This window comes from Caretta caretta, chromosome 2 (genome assembly GCF_965140235.1).
Source record: "Caretta caretta isolate rCarCar2 chromosome 2, rCarCar1.hap1, whole genome shotgun sequence".
In the NCBI taxonomy this organism is placed as follows: Eukaryota; Metazoa; Chordata; order Testudines; family Cheloniidae; genus Caretta; species Caretta caretta.
Genome location: NC_134207.1, coordinates 224,683,168 through 224,699,694, shown reverse-complemented (window position 1 = coordinate 224,699,694; position 16,527 = coordinate 224,683,168). Strand labels below are relative to the sequence as shown.

Genomic DNA, 16,527 nt, shown 5'->3' with positions numbered 1-16,527 from the left:
ACTTTAGTTTCCAGATGCATTTAAGATGTAGCCCCCCCGGACATTGCAGTAATCTAATGTTTGGGTGACAGCGGGAAGATCCACACCCAAAAGAAACTTACATGATGGCTGTATGTAGATAGAATGCTAGCACTTTGCCCTGCCCAAAGAGTGTTGACAGTCCCCTCTAATATTACGTCAGATTTTTCCCCACTGGCCTTTGCCATCTTAAAAAGTCATGGGTCTAGAGCACAGTGCTTCCCACCACTCCAGAATCTCCGTGAGAGACTGAAACCTGGGAAGAGAGGACTTAGTGCCTCAGCTGGAATAATATGTCCAGTTGCAGGTGCCATACTTCAAGAAAGATGTGGACAAATTGGATACAATCCAGATGAGCAATACAAAAATGAGAGAGAACCTGACCTATGAAGAAAGGTTTAAAAAAAAAATTGGGGTATGTTTAGTCTCAAGAAAGAAGACTGAGGGGGGACCTCAGTCTTCTTTGTAACAACCCTTTAACATATTTGAAGACTGATCAGTTCTCCATGTCCATTGAAGGTAGGCCAAAAGGTAGTGGACTTAATCTGCAGCAAGGGAGATCAGGTTAGATATGAGAAAAACTTTTTAAACTATAAAGGTAGGTAAGCTCTGGAATAGGCTTCCAAGGGGGTTATGGAATCTTTGTCCCTGGGGGTTTTTAAGAATAGGCTGGACAAACACTTGCCAGGAATGATGAGGGTATACTTGGTCCAGCCTCTGCACAGCAGGCTGGCCTGGGTGACCTCTCAAGCTCCCTTCCAACCCTACATTGCTATGATTCTATTATTACTCTGCCACTACACAGGCATTGCAGGCTGAATTCTCATAATCTTATCTATAAAAGAAGAAGCAGTTTTCTCATACTGGGGGGTATTTGAATCAGCCACATAGTGAAGGCAGCTTATCTTAACCAAAATGTCCACCATGTGAAATAAATCTGCTGAGCGGAGAAGTTGCAGAATATATGTTGGAGGCAAAGAACCTTTCATTTGCCTCGTATACATCCATGGCATAAAACTTCTAAAAATTATCAGGCAGTCAGCTATAGTCTAAGACATCCCCTGGTGGTCATCTAGGGACAGGTTTTTAAAGGTATTTAGTGCTCACTTTATATTGTTTTTTTATTACAAATATTTGTACTGTAAAAATAAGATAAATAGTATTTTTCAGTTCGCCTCATACAAGTACTGTAGTGCAATCTTTTTCTTAAAAGTGTAATCTACAAATGTAGATTTTTTTTTTTGTTACATAACTGCACTCAAAATCAAAACAATGTAAAACTTTAGAGCCTACAAGTCCACTCAGTCCTACTTCTTGCTCAGCCAATTGCTAAGACAGACAAGTTTGTTTACATTTACAGGAGATAATGCTGCCTGCTTCTTATTTACAATGTCACCTGAAAGTGAGAACAGGCATTCGCGAGGTGTTTACGTGCCAGATATGCTAAACATTCATATGCCCCTTCATGATTCGGGCACCATTCTAGAGAACATGCTTCTGAGCTGTTGATGCTTGTTTAAAAAAAAAAAAAAGTGTTAATTAAATTTCTGACTGAACTCCTTGGGGGAGAATTGTATGTCTCCTGTTCTGTTTTATCCGCTTTCTGCTATATATTTCATGTCATAGCAGTCTGATATGATGACCCAGCGCATGTTCATTTTCACAGCATATTTGACAAAATGCAAAGAAGGTACCAATATGAGATTTCTAAAAAAAGCCATAGCACTAAACCCAAGGTTTCAGAGTCTGAAGTGTAGTCCAAAATCAGAGGGATGAGGTACGGAGCATGCTTTCAGAAGTCTTAAAAGAGAAACACTCAGATGCGGATACTACAGAATACGAGCGATTGGCTGACATAGGACTGAGTGGACTTGTAGGCTCTAATGTTTTACATTGTTTTATTTTTTGAATGCAGTTATTTTTTTGTACATAGTTTGACATTGGTAAGTTCAACTTTCATGCAGTACAGTACTTGTATTAGGTGAATTGAAAAATGCTATTTATTTTGTTTTTTACAGTGCAAATATGTCCTCAAAAATAAATATAAAGTGAGCACTGTACACTTTGTATTCGGTGGTGTAACTGAAAAGAATATATTTGAAAATATTTAAATAAAGGGTATTCTATTATTGTTTAAGAGTGTGATTAATCACAATTAATTTTTTTAACCAATTGACAGCCCTAGTATTTAGGCAGCTAATGGGATTTTTCTAGGTGCCTGACTCCTATTTATTTCAATGGTGTTGCAATGCCAAAGTCCCCCTGATGTCTTAGCCTCAACCTCTTCGCCAGGCCTCCATGTCCCCATCAATGACAGCATTGTTTCATCCTCTTGGCCACCCTAAAGTAGCCACCAAAAGGATGCAACTGGGCACCCAAATAAGGATTTCCAGGGCAGGCTGCAAAAGGACGTCCTAATAATTTAATTGCCAATACCACAAGCAAAGACCCTCCTTAGCCTCCAGTTCCCTGGGACTTGCACAAATGTTAGAATACCCCCGCACAAATGTTAGAATACCACCCAACACCAAGTGATCCTCTCTTAAGAGGGCTCATGCTCTCTCCCTCCCCTGCCTCATGGCCTTCCATAAGTTATCACATAGATTTTCCCCACAAAATACCCTTTTATTCCGTGATATCCCACATCTTCTTGGACACTCCCCCTCCACCGCAACATCCCACTCAGTGTCAACCCATCTACTAGTGCAGAGGTTCTCAAACTGTGGTCCATGGACCACCAGTGGTCCGCGAGCTCCATTCAGGTGGTTCACGGATAGTTACCTCTAAGGTGCGTGCCTGGGAGGCTGCACACAAGAGAATGAAGGCCCACCCACCTAATTAGTGGAGTTGTGCAGGTGTGTCTTCACTAATTAGGTTCCTGGACCTTGGAGAAGATGCACATGTAAGGTGAGGTGGTGGCCTTGGGGGGAGTAGGGAGTAGGTGGGATGGGGCAGTGGGGTACAAACAGGGAGTGAGGGAAATTTGGGACTTGCAGGGCTGTGGTGGCCAGAGAAAGAGGCGACTCTCCCCAGCTCCAGGGCTGGGGCTGCCAGGGAGAGACGGCCCTCCCTCCCAGCCCCAGCGCTGTGGCTGCTGTGGCGGGGGAGATACCTCCTCCTTCCCAGCCCCAGCTTGGGGGTTGCTGCAGTGGGGAAGAGTGTGAGAGATCCCCACCCTCCTTCCCAGCCCCAGCTTGGGGGCTGCCACGGAGGGAGAGACCTCCCTCCTTCCCCACCCCAGCTCGGGGGCTGCTGTGGCGGGGGAGAAACTGCTCTCCTTCCCAGCCCCAGCGCGGTGGCTGCCGTGGTGGGGGAGAGACCCCCCTCCCCAGCCCCAGCTTGGGGGCTGCCACGGCAAGGGAGAGAAAGCACATCCATCACATTAGAAAGGTAAGACTTTTAAGGTAAGATATTAAAATATGAGTTGTGTGCGTTTATTTGTAAAACAAAAAATCATTAATTATTAAGGTTTTTTTATATGGCGCTTTTATGCAAAGTACTTTACAATACAGTAGTTAGCTAACAGTACAAACAACATTTGGAAAGATCATTAAGTCGTCCGACAAGACCCTCAGTAATTTTCAAGTGGTCCGCAAAAAAAAAAGTTTCAAAAAACCACTGTACTAGTGTTTTTCACACTCCCACGCTAACAGTCTCCACAACAGTAACCTAGCCCCCTTTCCACAGGGACCAAGAAGCAGGGGACCTATATGGATAAAAACAGTTCAGTCTAAAAGTCAGTCTCACCACGTAGTGTACTTCTCTCAATATGTGGGAGGATTACCAACTCGCCACCCCAAAATAAGAGCTTGTTGCTGCTCCATTAACTGCAGCATAAAGAAGAAAAGGGTTACAATGTCTATGTAGAGATTCAATGCATAGTCGATGGGCTCTTGATCCTTTGTGGATTCTCTTCTGATTCTAACTTGTGTCTTCATCAAATGCTTACAAGAACAAGGAAGGAAAAACCTTAATTACCTTTTTTCCCCTCTTTTGGGTCTTACAACGTTTATACAAAATACAAAGTTTATATACAGCACTTGCGCACACCTGGGACTAAACCTACCGTGCAACATTCTATGACGGTAACTGTGACAGGGACTCAGATGCATTTGGTAATGTTTGTGGACATCATAATTGCAAAGGTTTATTTCTCCTAAAGGGACCTCTAGTCCTAGTAACAAGACTGTAGGGCAGAATTTAAGTTGTCACTCATATTTTTTTGGCAAAATGCTTTAAGAAAAGGCAATTTACAAATGTTTTCTTGTGCCTCTGTTATTTTATTAATGATCTCTTCCCCCTTAATGCTGATCCTTTCAACTTCTCTGGCTCCTTGGGCCTCGTTAACCCCAACCACAGGGAACTGCCCACTATCACGTGCCCCAAGCCACCTGCTCCAGGAACTGCAATCTACTAGAGCACTCAGGCAGCCTCACTGCCACTAATGAGACCGCTGCTGCTTTTTCACAGCAAAATTACACATTCATCAACAAGCACTAAATGGCCTAGACAAAATTGCTGGGGAAGAAACTTTGCATTTCTCCACAACAGGCATAGGTAAAAGTGGCCTGGTTTACAGAGATGCTAAGCATCTACAGAGCCACTGCCTTCAATGAGAGCAGAGAGTGCTTAGCACTTTTGAAATATCAGGCCAAAACTATTTAGGTGCCTAATTATGGAACCTCATACTAGATAACTGAGTTTGAAAATTTTGGCCAAAGAAAATAGTTTGTATGGTGACAACATCTTATTTCAAAAAGAGAGAGAGAATGCTATACAAATATTCTACTTACAATTGCAAAGATCAGCGTTCCAAACAAAGCATAATTTAGCTGTAGTGTCTATAAGAAAAGGTGAAGAAATATGTTTGTGTTCACCATCATTGCAAAATGACAAATAGGAAAATAGGAACAAGTTAAAGTTACAGGCCTTATAGCATTTAAACCAATGTCAGCATTAAAAGGGACATTTCTGGCATAGTAAAAAGAAGCCCCAGCAGAACTGTTTCATAGCTGATCTAAAACAAATGCTAATCCATAACTGGCAAATAATACACTTCATATATCTGTTACTAAGCTTCTCATTCAGGTGCGATCATTTAGACTCTCTCCCACGGTATTCTGTTTTTCATTTTGGGAACATGCACAGCCTTTCTTGGCTTGTAAATCCAGAAGAGACTATGGATACCTGTTAACACATTGGTTTTTGCTACTCAGAGAGGACTGAAATAGGAAAAACATACAGAGGACATCTACCGATCAGCTGATTAAACAAAACAATGTTCAGAGGAGTACAATTTGTGTCACACAGTGGCACTTCTTCCTTGTGCATAGCTCATCATTCCTTTCCGCAGTGAGGATTTTGCTGTAGTTTGCTGTAGTGAGAGCTGAGGTTACTGGTACTGTCCGATGCCAGATATAGAATACATCTACACAGCAGCTGGGAGGTGTAATTCCCAGCGTGGGTAGGTAGACTTACACGCTCTAGCTCTGCTTGTGGTAACATCTAGAAATAGCAGTATGGCTGCCATGGCACAGGCAGCAGCTCAGGCTAGCCACCCACGTATGTGCCTGGGGCGGTGGGTGGGACTGTACTTGACCAGCTTTCCCGAGCCACTGCGGCCACACTATTTTTAGGTTCTAGCTCGAGCAAAGCTAGTGCATGTATAATCTACCCAATCTGGGAATTACACCTCCAGCTGCTGTGTAGACATTTTGGGTATAAGTACTGTATGGTACAGCCATGGCTATTCTGAAAAGGCGCTGTGTGCTTTCATGAGAAATACTAAGTAAATTACTTACAGGTGATCTGTTAAAGATACAGAGAATTCCAAAGATGACCAACATTGAGACCACACTCCAGGGGGGCACAGCTTCACAAGTGACGTTCAACTGAGAACAACAAATACAATAAGACTGTCTTCAGTTGCTATTAAACAACACATCTGTGATTGCGAATGCTACCATGTTTTCTAAGGACAGTGATTAGTAAGCAATCAATGATATACAGCTGGTACAATCCTGAAATTACAGCTTGAATCAATGATATACAGCTGGTACAATCCTGAAATTACCAAGGCTGGTTTAAGCTTCTGCTCCATTTCCTGGACTTTGATTAAACTAAATAAATCTCTGAAATACGTTTTATTGATTTCTAAGTACTACACGTCTTGATTTTAATTAGGTCCTTAACCTGGCCTCCAGCTGCTATTGCACACACATTAGCACTCACTAGCACCTGTGGGAGAGATTCTAGTACCTGCTCATGTGAATGATAGAATTTTCACATGGAAAACATGCCGAGAGAACTGCATTTTATCACCAGTGTAGTTGGGTTTTATAATCGGTCATTGGTTACTGGGATTAGAGCAGCAAAATGTGTGGGTAGATAGATGTGTTCTTTGTGGGAGGATAGCATAAATTAATTAGGACCACAGGTTTTAGGTCAGTCAAATTATCAGATTTGTTTTTTAATATGCGCATCCCTTGCACCAAAACAAAAGCCAATAGTTGAAGTAAGATGCTGAGTAAAAAAGTAGCTCACCAGAGCTCTATGTGACTCAAAAATATAAATTAATATAATTTTGTTGGTAAATGAATGCTAATATTGGCTATTCAAACTGTTCTTTTGCCAAATATTTCATGAGATGATACTTACTTTTGACTTTAGAGCAACCCAAGTTAGCATCACCGTCACAAATGCTGTTATTCCTCCAACCTGCATTACTGTCATGGCAGCAAAGAAGCTAAAATCCAAGCATATAACATATTATTTAAATGGAATGCACAATTAAAGTACAATTAAAGAAAATTCTTGAAAAAGACTTACGATGAAACCACTCCAAGCACCAGCCCTTCGATAACAGTCTAAAAAAATCCAAAACAGAGAGAGAGAGAGACCATTTCCTTTGAGATGGAGAAGAATGTCCCTTATTAAAATGTTGCATATTTTTATTTCAGTTCCTTATATTACTGATATGAAATACTGAAAAAAAATGGTCAGGATGATGATGGGAAAGAAACACAGCATATAGAAGATCTCTAAGGAAATCAGCTCCCTAGTCATTGTCTTTAAAGCATTATTACTTTACACCTTAAACTATTTGAGCAATTCCACAATGATCCTTCTTCATGCTCGCATCATAATCAAGTGAAATAGGAATAACTAAGAAGTCCACAGGCCATTTTCTTACAGGCACATTTGGAAAAAATACATTCTACAACTAGGGTTGCCAACTTTCTAATCACACAAAACCGAACACCCTAGCCCCGCCCCTTCCCTGAAGCCCTGCCCCCTTCCCTGCCCCTTCACCAAGGCCCACCCCCCTACCCCACTCACTACATTCCCCCTCTCTCGGTGGCTTGCATTCCCCCACTCTCACTGGTCTGGGGTTGGGGTGCGGGAGGGGGTGATGGCTCTAACATGGGGGTATGGGCTCTGGGGTGGGGCCAGAAATGGGGGGTTCAGAGTGGGGGAGGGGACTCCAGGCTGGGGCAGGGAGTTGAGGTGGAGGAGGAGGTGAGGGCTCAGGCTGGGGGTGCGGACTCTGGGATGGGGCCAGGGATGAGGGGCTTGGGGTGCAGGAGGGGGCTCCAGGTTTGGGGGGGCACTCAGGGCTGGGGCAGGGGGTTGGGGCATGGGCTTAGCTCCGGTGGCTCCCAGTCAGCGGTGCAACATGGGTGCTAAGGCAGGCTTCCTGCCTGTCCTGGCACTGCAGACCGTGCTGCACCCCGGTAGCGGCCAGCAGCAGGTCTGGCTCCGAGGTGGAGGCACACAGGCGGCTCTGCGTGTTGTTCTCACCTGCAGGCACTGCCCCCCCAGCTCCCATTGGCTGGTTCCTGGCCAATGGAAGTGCAGAGCCGGTGCTTAAGGCTGGGACAGTGCGTGGAGCCCAGTGCCCCCGCCCCCGACTAGGAGCCAGACCCGCTGGCTGCTTCCGGGGCACAGTGGGATGTCAGAACAGGTAGGGACTAGCCTGCCTTAGCCAGCACAGCAGACCAGACTTTTAATTGCTCAGTTGGTGGTGCTGACCAGAGCTGCCAGGGTCCCTTTTTGACTGGGCATTCCAGTCGAAAACTGGACACCTGGTCACCCTAGCTACAACTTGGAACCTCAAAGGTTAGGGAAATGTGGGGTTCTTTGATCTCCAAAAAGGACATAGCAATAGAGGGAATGCTCCAGAGACAAAAACTTGGTGGGATACAATTGAATGATCTGACCACCACCAAATCGTTCATCCTTTCTTCCCTTCAGCTTCCCCTGATGCCAGGCAGTAGATGGGTTTTATTCCTGCCCCAGCATGTGATTAATGGATACATGACACAATAGGCTAGTGAACACTGCAGAGGGGGAGTAAATCAGACTTTCCTTTGTAAAGCAACTTGAGTTTTAGAGATTAGAAGTGTAGAAAGGCGCTAAGATTATTAATTTTGTTATAAAGACTCTCCTGCAATCGCACAGTTCCACCTCCTCCCCAGGCACACCATGTCCCTTTTAAATTTACACAAATTCCATGTTATTCAGCAGGTTCCATCCTCCAGAATAGGTGGCATTGTCAGGGAGTCATTTTTTGGACTCCCTGACAATTATAGGAGTCATTTTTTGGACTCCATTTTGGTTCAGAGAAATGTTCACGTTTATGCATCTGAAGACAACCTGGGTAGTTCCTTAAAACATATTAAAGGAAAATGATAGGGAAAACGCATAGACTTCAACAATATACTTACAATCATCAACGGTAAAATTAAGTTCAGTGGGAATTTTTTGCAGTTGTTGCCACAGTAGTCAATTATAAACAGCAGACCAATAGTTGCTGGACTAAAAACAAATTAAACATTTTTGACATTAATATTTTGGCTAAATATAGTTGATGACAGTTGTTAGTATTTCCACTATTTAAAACATAGCATACAAATATTACATCTGAATCGCTGAGCTATACAATGTTTAGTTGTCTATATGTTTTTTGTTATTGCACCAGGCTCTTAATTATACAAAGCCAAACATTAGCTGAAATATGTAATGGCTCTCCAGTTGGAATCTTATTTTGGTGAAATTTTGATTTTTGGCTACAATCCCTGAATCAGAGGGGTAGTCAGGATTTACCTGTTCTTAGAATATCATCATATGTTTGTAAGTGCATCAGATGACTTGCGCATTATCTATCTGATTTGCCTGAGCTGAGATGTCGTTCGAACTATAGAGTTGTGCAGAAATAGAGTTGTGCAAAAAATGTTGCTGGGGCCAAGTTTTCCAAAAGTGGCTTTCATTTATGTCTATGCACTTTTTGATCAGCAACACCTGTAGGTACCCAGGTGATGGGTTTTACACATATAAACTGTGTCACTTGTGTCTTGCCCTCTTCTGTTTTCTCTACTGCCTCTGACATCTCTCTTTTAACATCTGCTCAGATCTCTCTTCCCCCTACCTCCACTTCCATTTGTTTACATACATATACGGCTCTCATCATTGTAATATCTGAGCACCCCACATGGGACTCTTTCCTCTTTCCACCTCCCCACCAAGGGTATGTCTACACTGCAGCTGGGAGCGAGGCTCCCGACGCGGGTAGATAGCCTTGCACTAGTGGGGCTTGAGCTAGAGTGCTATAAATAGCTGTGTGGCTGTTATGGCTCCAGCAGAGACTTGGGCTAACCACCCAAGCTCAAGCCCACCTGACCCCTCCCCAGGCTGGAGCTCTCTTCTGGACACTCCACTGCAGTAGTATTGCGATTCTGATGAATACATTGGGCAGTGGATCTCCACACAAAGCAAGTGTAGCTGCCCACCTCTTGTGTTCCAGTGCTGTGGGTGAGGCCAGCAATCTGGTGTTATGTAGCATATGCGTGCCTACACACCAGCTACTGACAAACTCCCTGGTGTGGTTGAGTGAATTTGCCTATGCAAAGGGTAAAGATCCATGATAAATTGTCACTAAATGAAATAATGCCATCGGAAAACTAAGACACATACAGAGCATACCGGTGTGCATTTCTATTCGCTAGACTCACACGGAAATCCTAGGACTGAGCCTTCTATAAAGGAGGGGGAAGGAAGAAGATGGGGAACAGAGAAAAGAAAGCGGAGGGGAAAATGTAATCGATTCACTTCTTGTGTCACTATCAAGAGATGTGACAGCAATACTGGTCACACTCAGCCTGGGAACGGATACCTGCTTGTACAGTTAATAATCTCACAGATCATGTTTAATGAAACACAGTGGATTGGTGAGTCATTTTGGTTACTTACAAAAGTTTAAGCCAAAACCAGAGCTTCTTCTGCTGCCATCCTTGAAGCATGTTCCTAGTAAGAGACAAAAGTGGTTGCTACAAATCACCTATGGCTTTGCAAAATACATTGGGCAGCTTTGGTTCTCAGTGATATTTGTGCATCTCCATTGACCTCAGTGGAGTTGCAGGAGTTTAACTGACTGGAACTGGCCCTTTATTTGTATTTAGCATTGCTTTCCTTACATGGTCCTACTTCACACACACAGCTTGAACTTACAGGAAGTGCTGTTTACACCAACAGTTCACAGAAGACAAACAGGCAATAAGCGAAGAATTTAAATAGCAAAGATGAGTTGTAGAGCAGTGACAGATGTGGTAAAAGTTCACACTTATGCCAAATCCTGCCCTCATTCTCCATGGAAGGCCCTAAACAGAACTCCTTCTCTCTCCTTACTTAACCAGAGATTCACTTCCAATATCTTCACCTTCTTTCTTCTCTCACTCAAGGGACTGGAAGGTTCCTAAGGAGATCACCTGGATATTCCTTTCCTTCAGTTTCCTTCTCAGCTTCCTGAAGTCTTCCAAGATCTGTGGAATGGTGCCTGATATGGTGTCATTGCAGCTGATGAGGATCACCATCAAAGGAAAGTCTCTGGCCGACCTCAGAATCTTATTTATTCTTGTGGTGACGTCCTTCATCTCTGCTTCTGGAAGCAGCAAACTGTCCTGCTGTCCTTCTGCCCCTTGCAGAATGTTCTATCCACTCTTCTTAGCACGGAATCCCCAGTGAGGATTGTATTCTTCTTTGACAAGCTCTCTTGGACTTGTCTGAGGTCCATCTGGTTTGATCTGAGCAGTAGTTCTCAGTTCTTACCTTTGCTATTTTTCCTCCAGTCGGTCCTTGCAGGTTGTTCTCTCCACATGAATTGCTACCAGGTGCTGAGTAAGACAAGACTTCCAACTGTGAAAATATCCTTCAGGTTCTCCTAGAGGGAGTGGAGACAAATTTCCAGTCTTCTTTCTCCTTGTCTCCTCTTCACTTCACTCTGTTGCTTCCTCCTGCAGGCCCTGCTGTGTATTGACTGGATCTGGATAGACAGGAAATCCTCCATAGCCCCAGTGCTTGGAAGGTGATCACTTGTTCCTAGAGACCACAAACCTTTCCCTCCATCAGGGCTTATCAGCCTGCACTTCATGCAGACAATCTCTCTCTCTTCAGGCAGGAAGCAGAACATGGGACATCCAATGCTGGTAACAATAACGGATGACTTGCTGTCCATCCTTTGCTGAGGCAAAAATGAACCTGTAATGCAAAGCCTCCAAACTTCCTTCTACAAACTCCCATGGAAACTCTGCTATTAGATGCCCCCCTCTTTCCTTCTGGGCTCCTGGGTTGCACTATTGGGAGGTGGTGGGAGTACTTTGTGACATCACTTTATGGGGTACAACAGAGCAGTGCATCCAGCTAGCTCTGCCTACTCCCCATCTCTTGCCTAGTTGCACCCAGTGGGAATCCTCTATATGCCTCTGAGCACAACTGTGAGGAGCCCTGACATAGCTGTACAAGGAGGAAGTCTCCATCCCCTCCTGTTTCCCCACAAGGCCAGGTAAGGCACCAGCTAGCCTTTGGACAGCATTAGTCAACTCATGCTACAAGGACACACTCCTAGAAGTGTAGTTTAATATGAAGCTAAACACTGAGAACTTACCAGTAAATCAATCCAGAGACTATACCAATTGTTATTGCCAAGAGAAGTGTTGTAAAGCAGTCCACTTTCAAGACGAAAGCTGAGGAAATAGTGCAGAAAGTGTTGTTTTAGATAAGCCATGCTGGCCGTAGCTTCTCAGAGCCCCCATTGGCCTGGAGCGGCGAACCGCAGCCAGTGGGAGCTGCAATCAGCTGAACCTGCGGACGCTGCAGGTATACAAACCGCCCTGCCCGCCAGCGGCTTTCCCTGACAGGCTGCGTGCCAAAGGTTGCCGATCACTACTTTATGGAAATGTTTGAAAATGTTTGCTCTGCACTTGTGAACCCAGGCATGGGAATCTACTCCCCACCCTATCCAGGAGGACGATCAAAAATTAAGTGGGCCATCATAAAAGACAAATTTTGTTAATTGCCCCATCCATCCATGGAGAAGTAGGTGCAAAAGGCCTCATCCCATTGGTTTGAATGCTGGAAGAGGGAAACAAAAATAGTGTACATGAAGATTTTTCATCTCTTTGCTGTTTGAACTCCACAGGGCTAGAGACACTAAACTCAAGCCAGAGATCCCCATGGGTTATCCCTGGGTCTGCCCTGAAAGACATTTTGAATTGACAGATCTGTATAACTGTTAGGATTTAGATTGCAACTCATTTGTGTGTATAATTTTGGTTGCTTTAACCTATAAATAACTCTCTTATTTCTTTTTCCTAGTTACTAAACCTTTTGATAGTTTATTACAGGATTGGTTACAGGAGTTGTCTTTGGTATAAAAGCTAGGTACCAGTTGATCTGTGGTAAGTGACTGGTCTCTTGAGACTGGAAGCAACCTGAATATTTTGTGTTTTTTGGTGTAGGTGACCATTTATCACTAAATCCAGATTGACTGAGTGGCGAGATAGACTGGAAAGTTTAAGGGGACTGTGTGTGGCTCCATGGTAAGACTGTTACAGTGATCCAGGAGTTCACATTTGTCACTGGCTTTGTGAAATGTAATTATAGAACATACCACCAGTTTGGGATGTCTGCCCTGTTGTTGGCAGTCTGCCCTGAGTTAGGCACTCACAGTTGTGAGCCACTCCTGACTACAACACCTGACAAAATCAGCTCCTTTTCAATTGCTTGGTAAAGCTCTGAGCAGTAACTAGCAAAGGAGTAGGGTAGCAGAGACAAGACATTCTTTTTGCAGTAGCCAGAAATGTAAGAGCTAGGTAAAAAGTAGAAGCATACATACACCAGCACAGCAACCAGAGTGCAGGAGGAAAGATAAAGTAGTGGAGAACTCCCTCCCACACACCCTCTTGTAGCTTGGAGATTTTCCAGTGGGATCTGACTTGCAAGTGTCTGATACAATTGAAGCCCCTCTAGGGGCTGCAGGTATGTGCATGTGTGTCTTCATTACTTTACCCCTTACCCAGCTGCCCAGCTACTGTGATGGGTGGATCTTTCTACAACTCTACCGTTCCCTTACATTTCTGGCTGCCAGGAAACTGCGAACTAATAAGACATTTTCACAGGGATCAAATCACTGCACTTTCTTTGTCTTTCTACATTGCACAGAAATGAAGAATGAATGGCTTCTGTTCCCTGGTGTTTTAACTTACAGATTACTTAATTTGTATGCGGTTTCTCTTTATAACCCCTTGATGCAAGCTTTTTGGACAAAGGTCAGTTTTATCTGGAAACATCAAGGCTACTGTATAATGTTTGATTGGTGATCAGAGACTTTACACTGCTGGGCACCAATCCTGCAGTTGATCAATCAGAAATGAAGCCGTGCACCCACAAATTTAAATAAGACTCCATGGGAATGGGCAAGCACACAGGCATGCCTTATGTTGCAAGTTCAGAGCCCTGGAGTTCATTGAGGAGGGGCAGAAGGAAACAGCATTTTTATTTTCTAGGACTCTAAAAAGGTGATAAAATATTGAGGAAATTTGGACGAAGAGTAATCATGCCAAGGTATGCTGAAGAGGAATGTGGATTTAAAACATCTGTTGGTTACTCAACCATGGCTTATTCAATTATTAAAACTACAGCTGCATTCAAAAATACAGAGCTAAATATCCATTTGCGATTGCAGTGTGGCTACTAACTTACCACAGCAATGACATTTGAAATGGTCAAGCAATTAAGCCATGGACACTCAGCTGGTAACATTTAGCAGCTAATTTTTAAACTTCCATATCAGCAGTTTGTTTCCCAACAAGAACTTTAAAAAGAAAAAGAAAGAAAAAGGAATAATCTTGTGCCCACTGAAGCCAATGAGTGTTTTCGCTCTTGAGCTCAGTGGGCCAGACTGTGACACTCCTATTCAAGATGTGCAGTACTGTAACTCAGCAAGCCACCCCACTGATTTCAATGGGACCATATGTGGAGTAACATTTTATTCAGAAAAACAATGAGGAGTCCGTGTGGCACCTTAGAGACTAAGAAATTTATTTGAAATAAAATTATATGAAATAAATTATAAATTTATTTATAAATAAGAAATATATTTATTCCTGCTTACTGTATTTTCCATTCCATGCATCTGATGAAGTGGATTATAGCCCATGAAACTTATGGCCAAATAAATTTCTGACTCTCTAAGGTGCCACACGGACTCCTCATTGTTTTTACTGAATAAAATGTTACTCCACATATGGTCCCATTGAAATCAGTGGGGTGGCTTGCAGACTCCTCATTGTTTTTGCTGATACAGACTAACATGGCTACCATGTTGAAACCTGTCATTTTATTCAGTGTAAGCAAGGGAATCAGAATCTCAACAATGTGAGCAGAATTTGGGCTCCTTAGTTCCTGTGTGTAAACCCTGAACCTCATGAACCAGTTGAGAACAAAAGCAGAATATCCTTTCAATCAGCAAGGATTCATCCAGAAAAGTAACATCCACTTCTGGAATTTCCCCACTTACCTTTCTGTGAACACTTAAGACATTGCCACTCATCTTTGTTATTGTTATTGTGCTGGTTTAGCATTGAACTGCTCTGCTGGGACCTCTTATTACAAAGCCTTTTTTTACTGTGTTGGGCTGGTGGGGAATGGACATTTGCCTTTTCAATGTTTTGTTTTTTTTGACTGAGTCTCAATGAGCGACGTCTGACCTGCACCGCCATTGTTTTATTCCTTCTCTTGAGTACGTTCGGCACCTAGACGCGTGTTGGGAAAAGAACTATTAGTAGCCATTATCCTCACAACAAGAATGTTTAAAAAGTACCTTAATGCATAACCCAGAAACTCTTGCTTAATCTAGTATAGTTTAAAAACATGATCTATATGAATGCAATAGAATTGGTTCAAACACAACTATGAAGTCATCAATAATTTGTTAATGTGAAAATTACATAACTGTAAAACACACCTGTGCAAAATAATCACATCATTAGAGTTTACCAGTCAATTATATTTTCAATGTTACATATTGTTTACTACTAGACTTACCTCTATTTTTCTTCAGTGTGAGACAGATTATTTGTCTGGTGTGTGAGATAAAACTAGCCCGAGCTATTAACAGGAAGAAATTTACTTATACAGAGCTAATCATTGTTTTTTCACTGCACCTGAGTTCTTTAATCTTTGTTTCTAGTAGCTTAATTGGAAGATTGCTGCAGCATTAGATAATATTAAAAAGAGACTGTCACCCTTTTCTTTGAGAAGTTACACATAAAACCAGCAAGGGCAGTGAGAGTGGAAGCTGAAAATGCATTCACCAGACTAAAAGTGAAAGCAGACAGTTACGTTGTTTGTTACCTATCAGCATTGGGTACAAAGTCTGCATAGCTGGGGTGTGGCTAGACATTATCAAGGTGAGAAGAGCAGAAATACGACTGTGTCAACAAATAGCACCCTTGAATCACTAGTCCAACTCTAACCCATGCTGGTAATGGCCTATCCAGGTACTTGCATGGGCCGTCTCACCATAGTAGCTAAGCCCCTGTCATGAGGGGAAAAGATGACAATGCTTGCTCTGTCTCTCACCTTTCCCTCCAGACAGGATTTGGGGTTGTTTGTTTTCTTAGATGAATGGGCGAGAACGAGGGGAACTCTTGTAGGAAAGGTTGGGTAAAGAGATGGGCTTTGTATTTGGCTCTGAACGCGGTAAGGTTAGCAGTCATTTTTATTTCACCTGGCAGTGAGTTGTATAGGTATGGTCAGACACCTGTGAAAGGTCCATCTCTCTGAGTTACAAGCATAATCCTACAGGTCAACTGTTCCATTGTTCCAGTGAAAGGCAGCTGTGATGGTAAATCATGGTCATGGATGAAGCACCCTCTCAGATAAGCCAGGACTGTGTCTGTGCACAACTTTGGAAATCAAGACATTGACCTGAAACTGTACGCTGTTCAATAGGAAGCTACTACTGAGAGTTGAAAGTGTCTTTTTGGGGTGTGGCCTCTCGTGGGTAGAACAAAAGTCCCATGCCTGCCATATCTGTATGGCTGCTGTACATAAGGCAGCTCTTTGGGCTAGCACCACAAAGGGGACTTGGACTCAGCGATGAAACGCCTAACGTGTAAATATCCTGCCATCTAGCAGAACCCACAGCCCTCAGTTGGGCACCAAATTGGGTGA

The 16,527-nt window shown here is 43.2% G+C and overlaps 1 protein-coding gene across 1 annotated transcript; it reads right to left on the bottom strand.

The window, feature by feature from the left end:
• Window positions 1-3,430: 3,430 nt before the first annotated feature.
• Window positions 3,431-15,222, bottom strand: LOC125630832 (protein lifeguard 1-like). Its single transcript, XM_048836955.2, has 9 exons — window positions 14,849-15,222; window positions 11,957-12,035; window positions 10,267-10,320; window positions 8,745-8,835; window positions 6,847-6,884; window positions 6,676-6,763; window positions 5,820-5,909; window positions 4,812-4,859; window positions 3,431-3,962 (listed from the first exon to the last, which is right to left on the bottom strand). Exons 1-9 carry the CDS (start codon window positions 15,069-15,071, stop codon window positions 3,783-3,785), a joined length of 891 nt encoding a protein of 296 aa, XP_048692912.2. The 5' UTR covers window positions 15,072-15,222; the 3' UTR covers window positions 3,431-3,782.
• Window positions 15,223-16,527: the final 1,305 nt, after the last annotated feature.

Coding starts and splice junctions, on each gene's coding strand:
- LOC125630832 (XM_048836955.2), bottom strand. CDS start 15,071: ATGGCGGTGCAGGTCAGACGTCGCTCATTGAGACTCAGTCAAAAAAAA. Junction 12,036..14,848: donor TAAGTGGGGAAATTCCAGAA/GTGGATGTTACT, acceptor CTATTTCCTCAG/CTTTCGTCTTGAAAGTGGAC. Junction 5,910..6,675: donor GGGTTGCTCTAAAGTCAAAA/GTAAGTATCATC, acceptor TGTTGTTCTCAG/TTGAACGTCACTTGTGAAGC.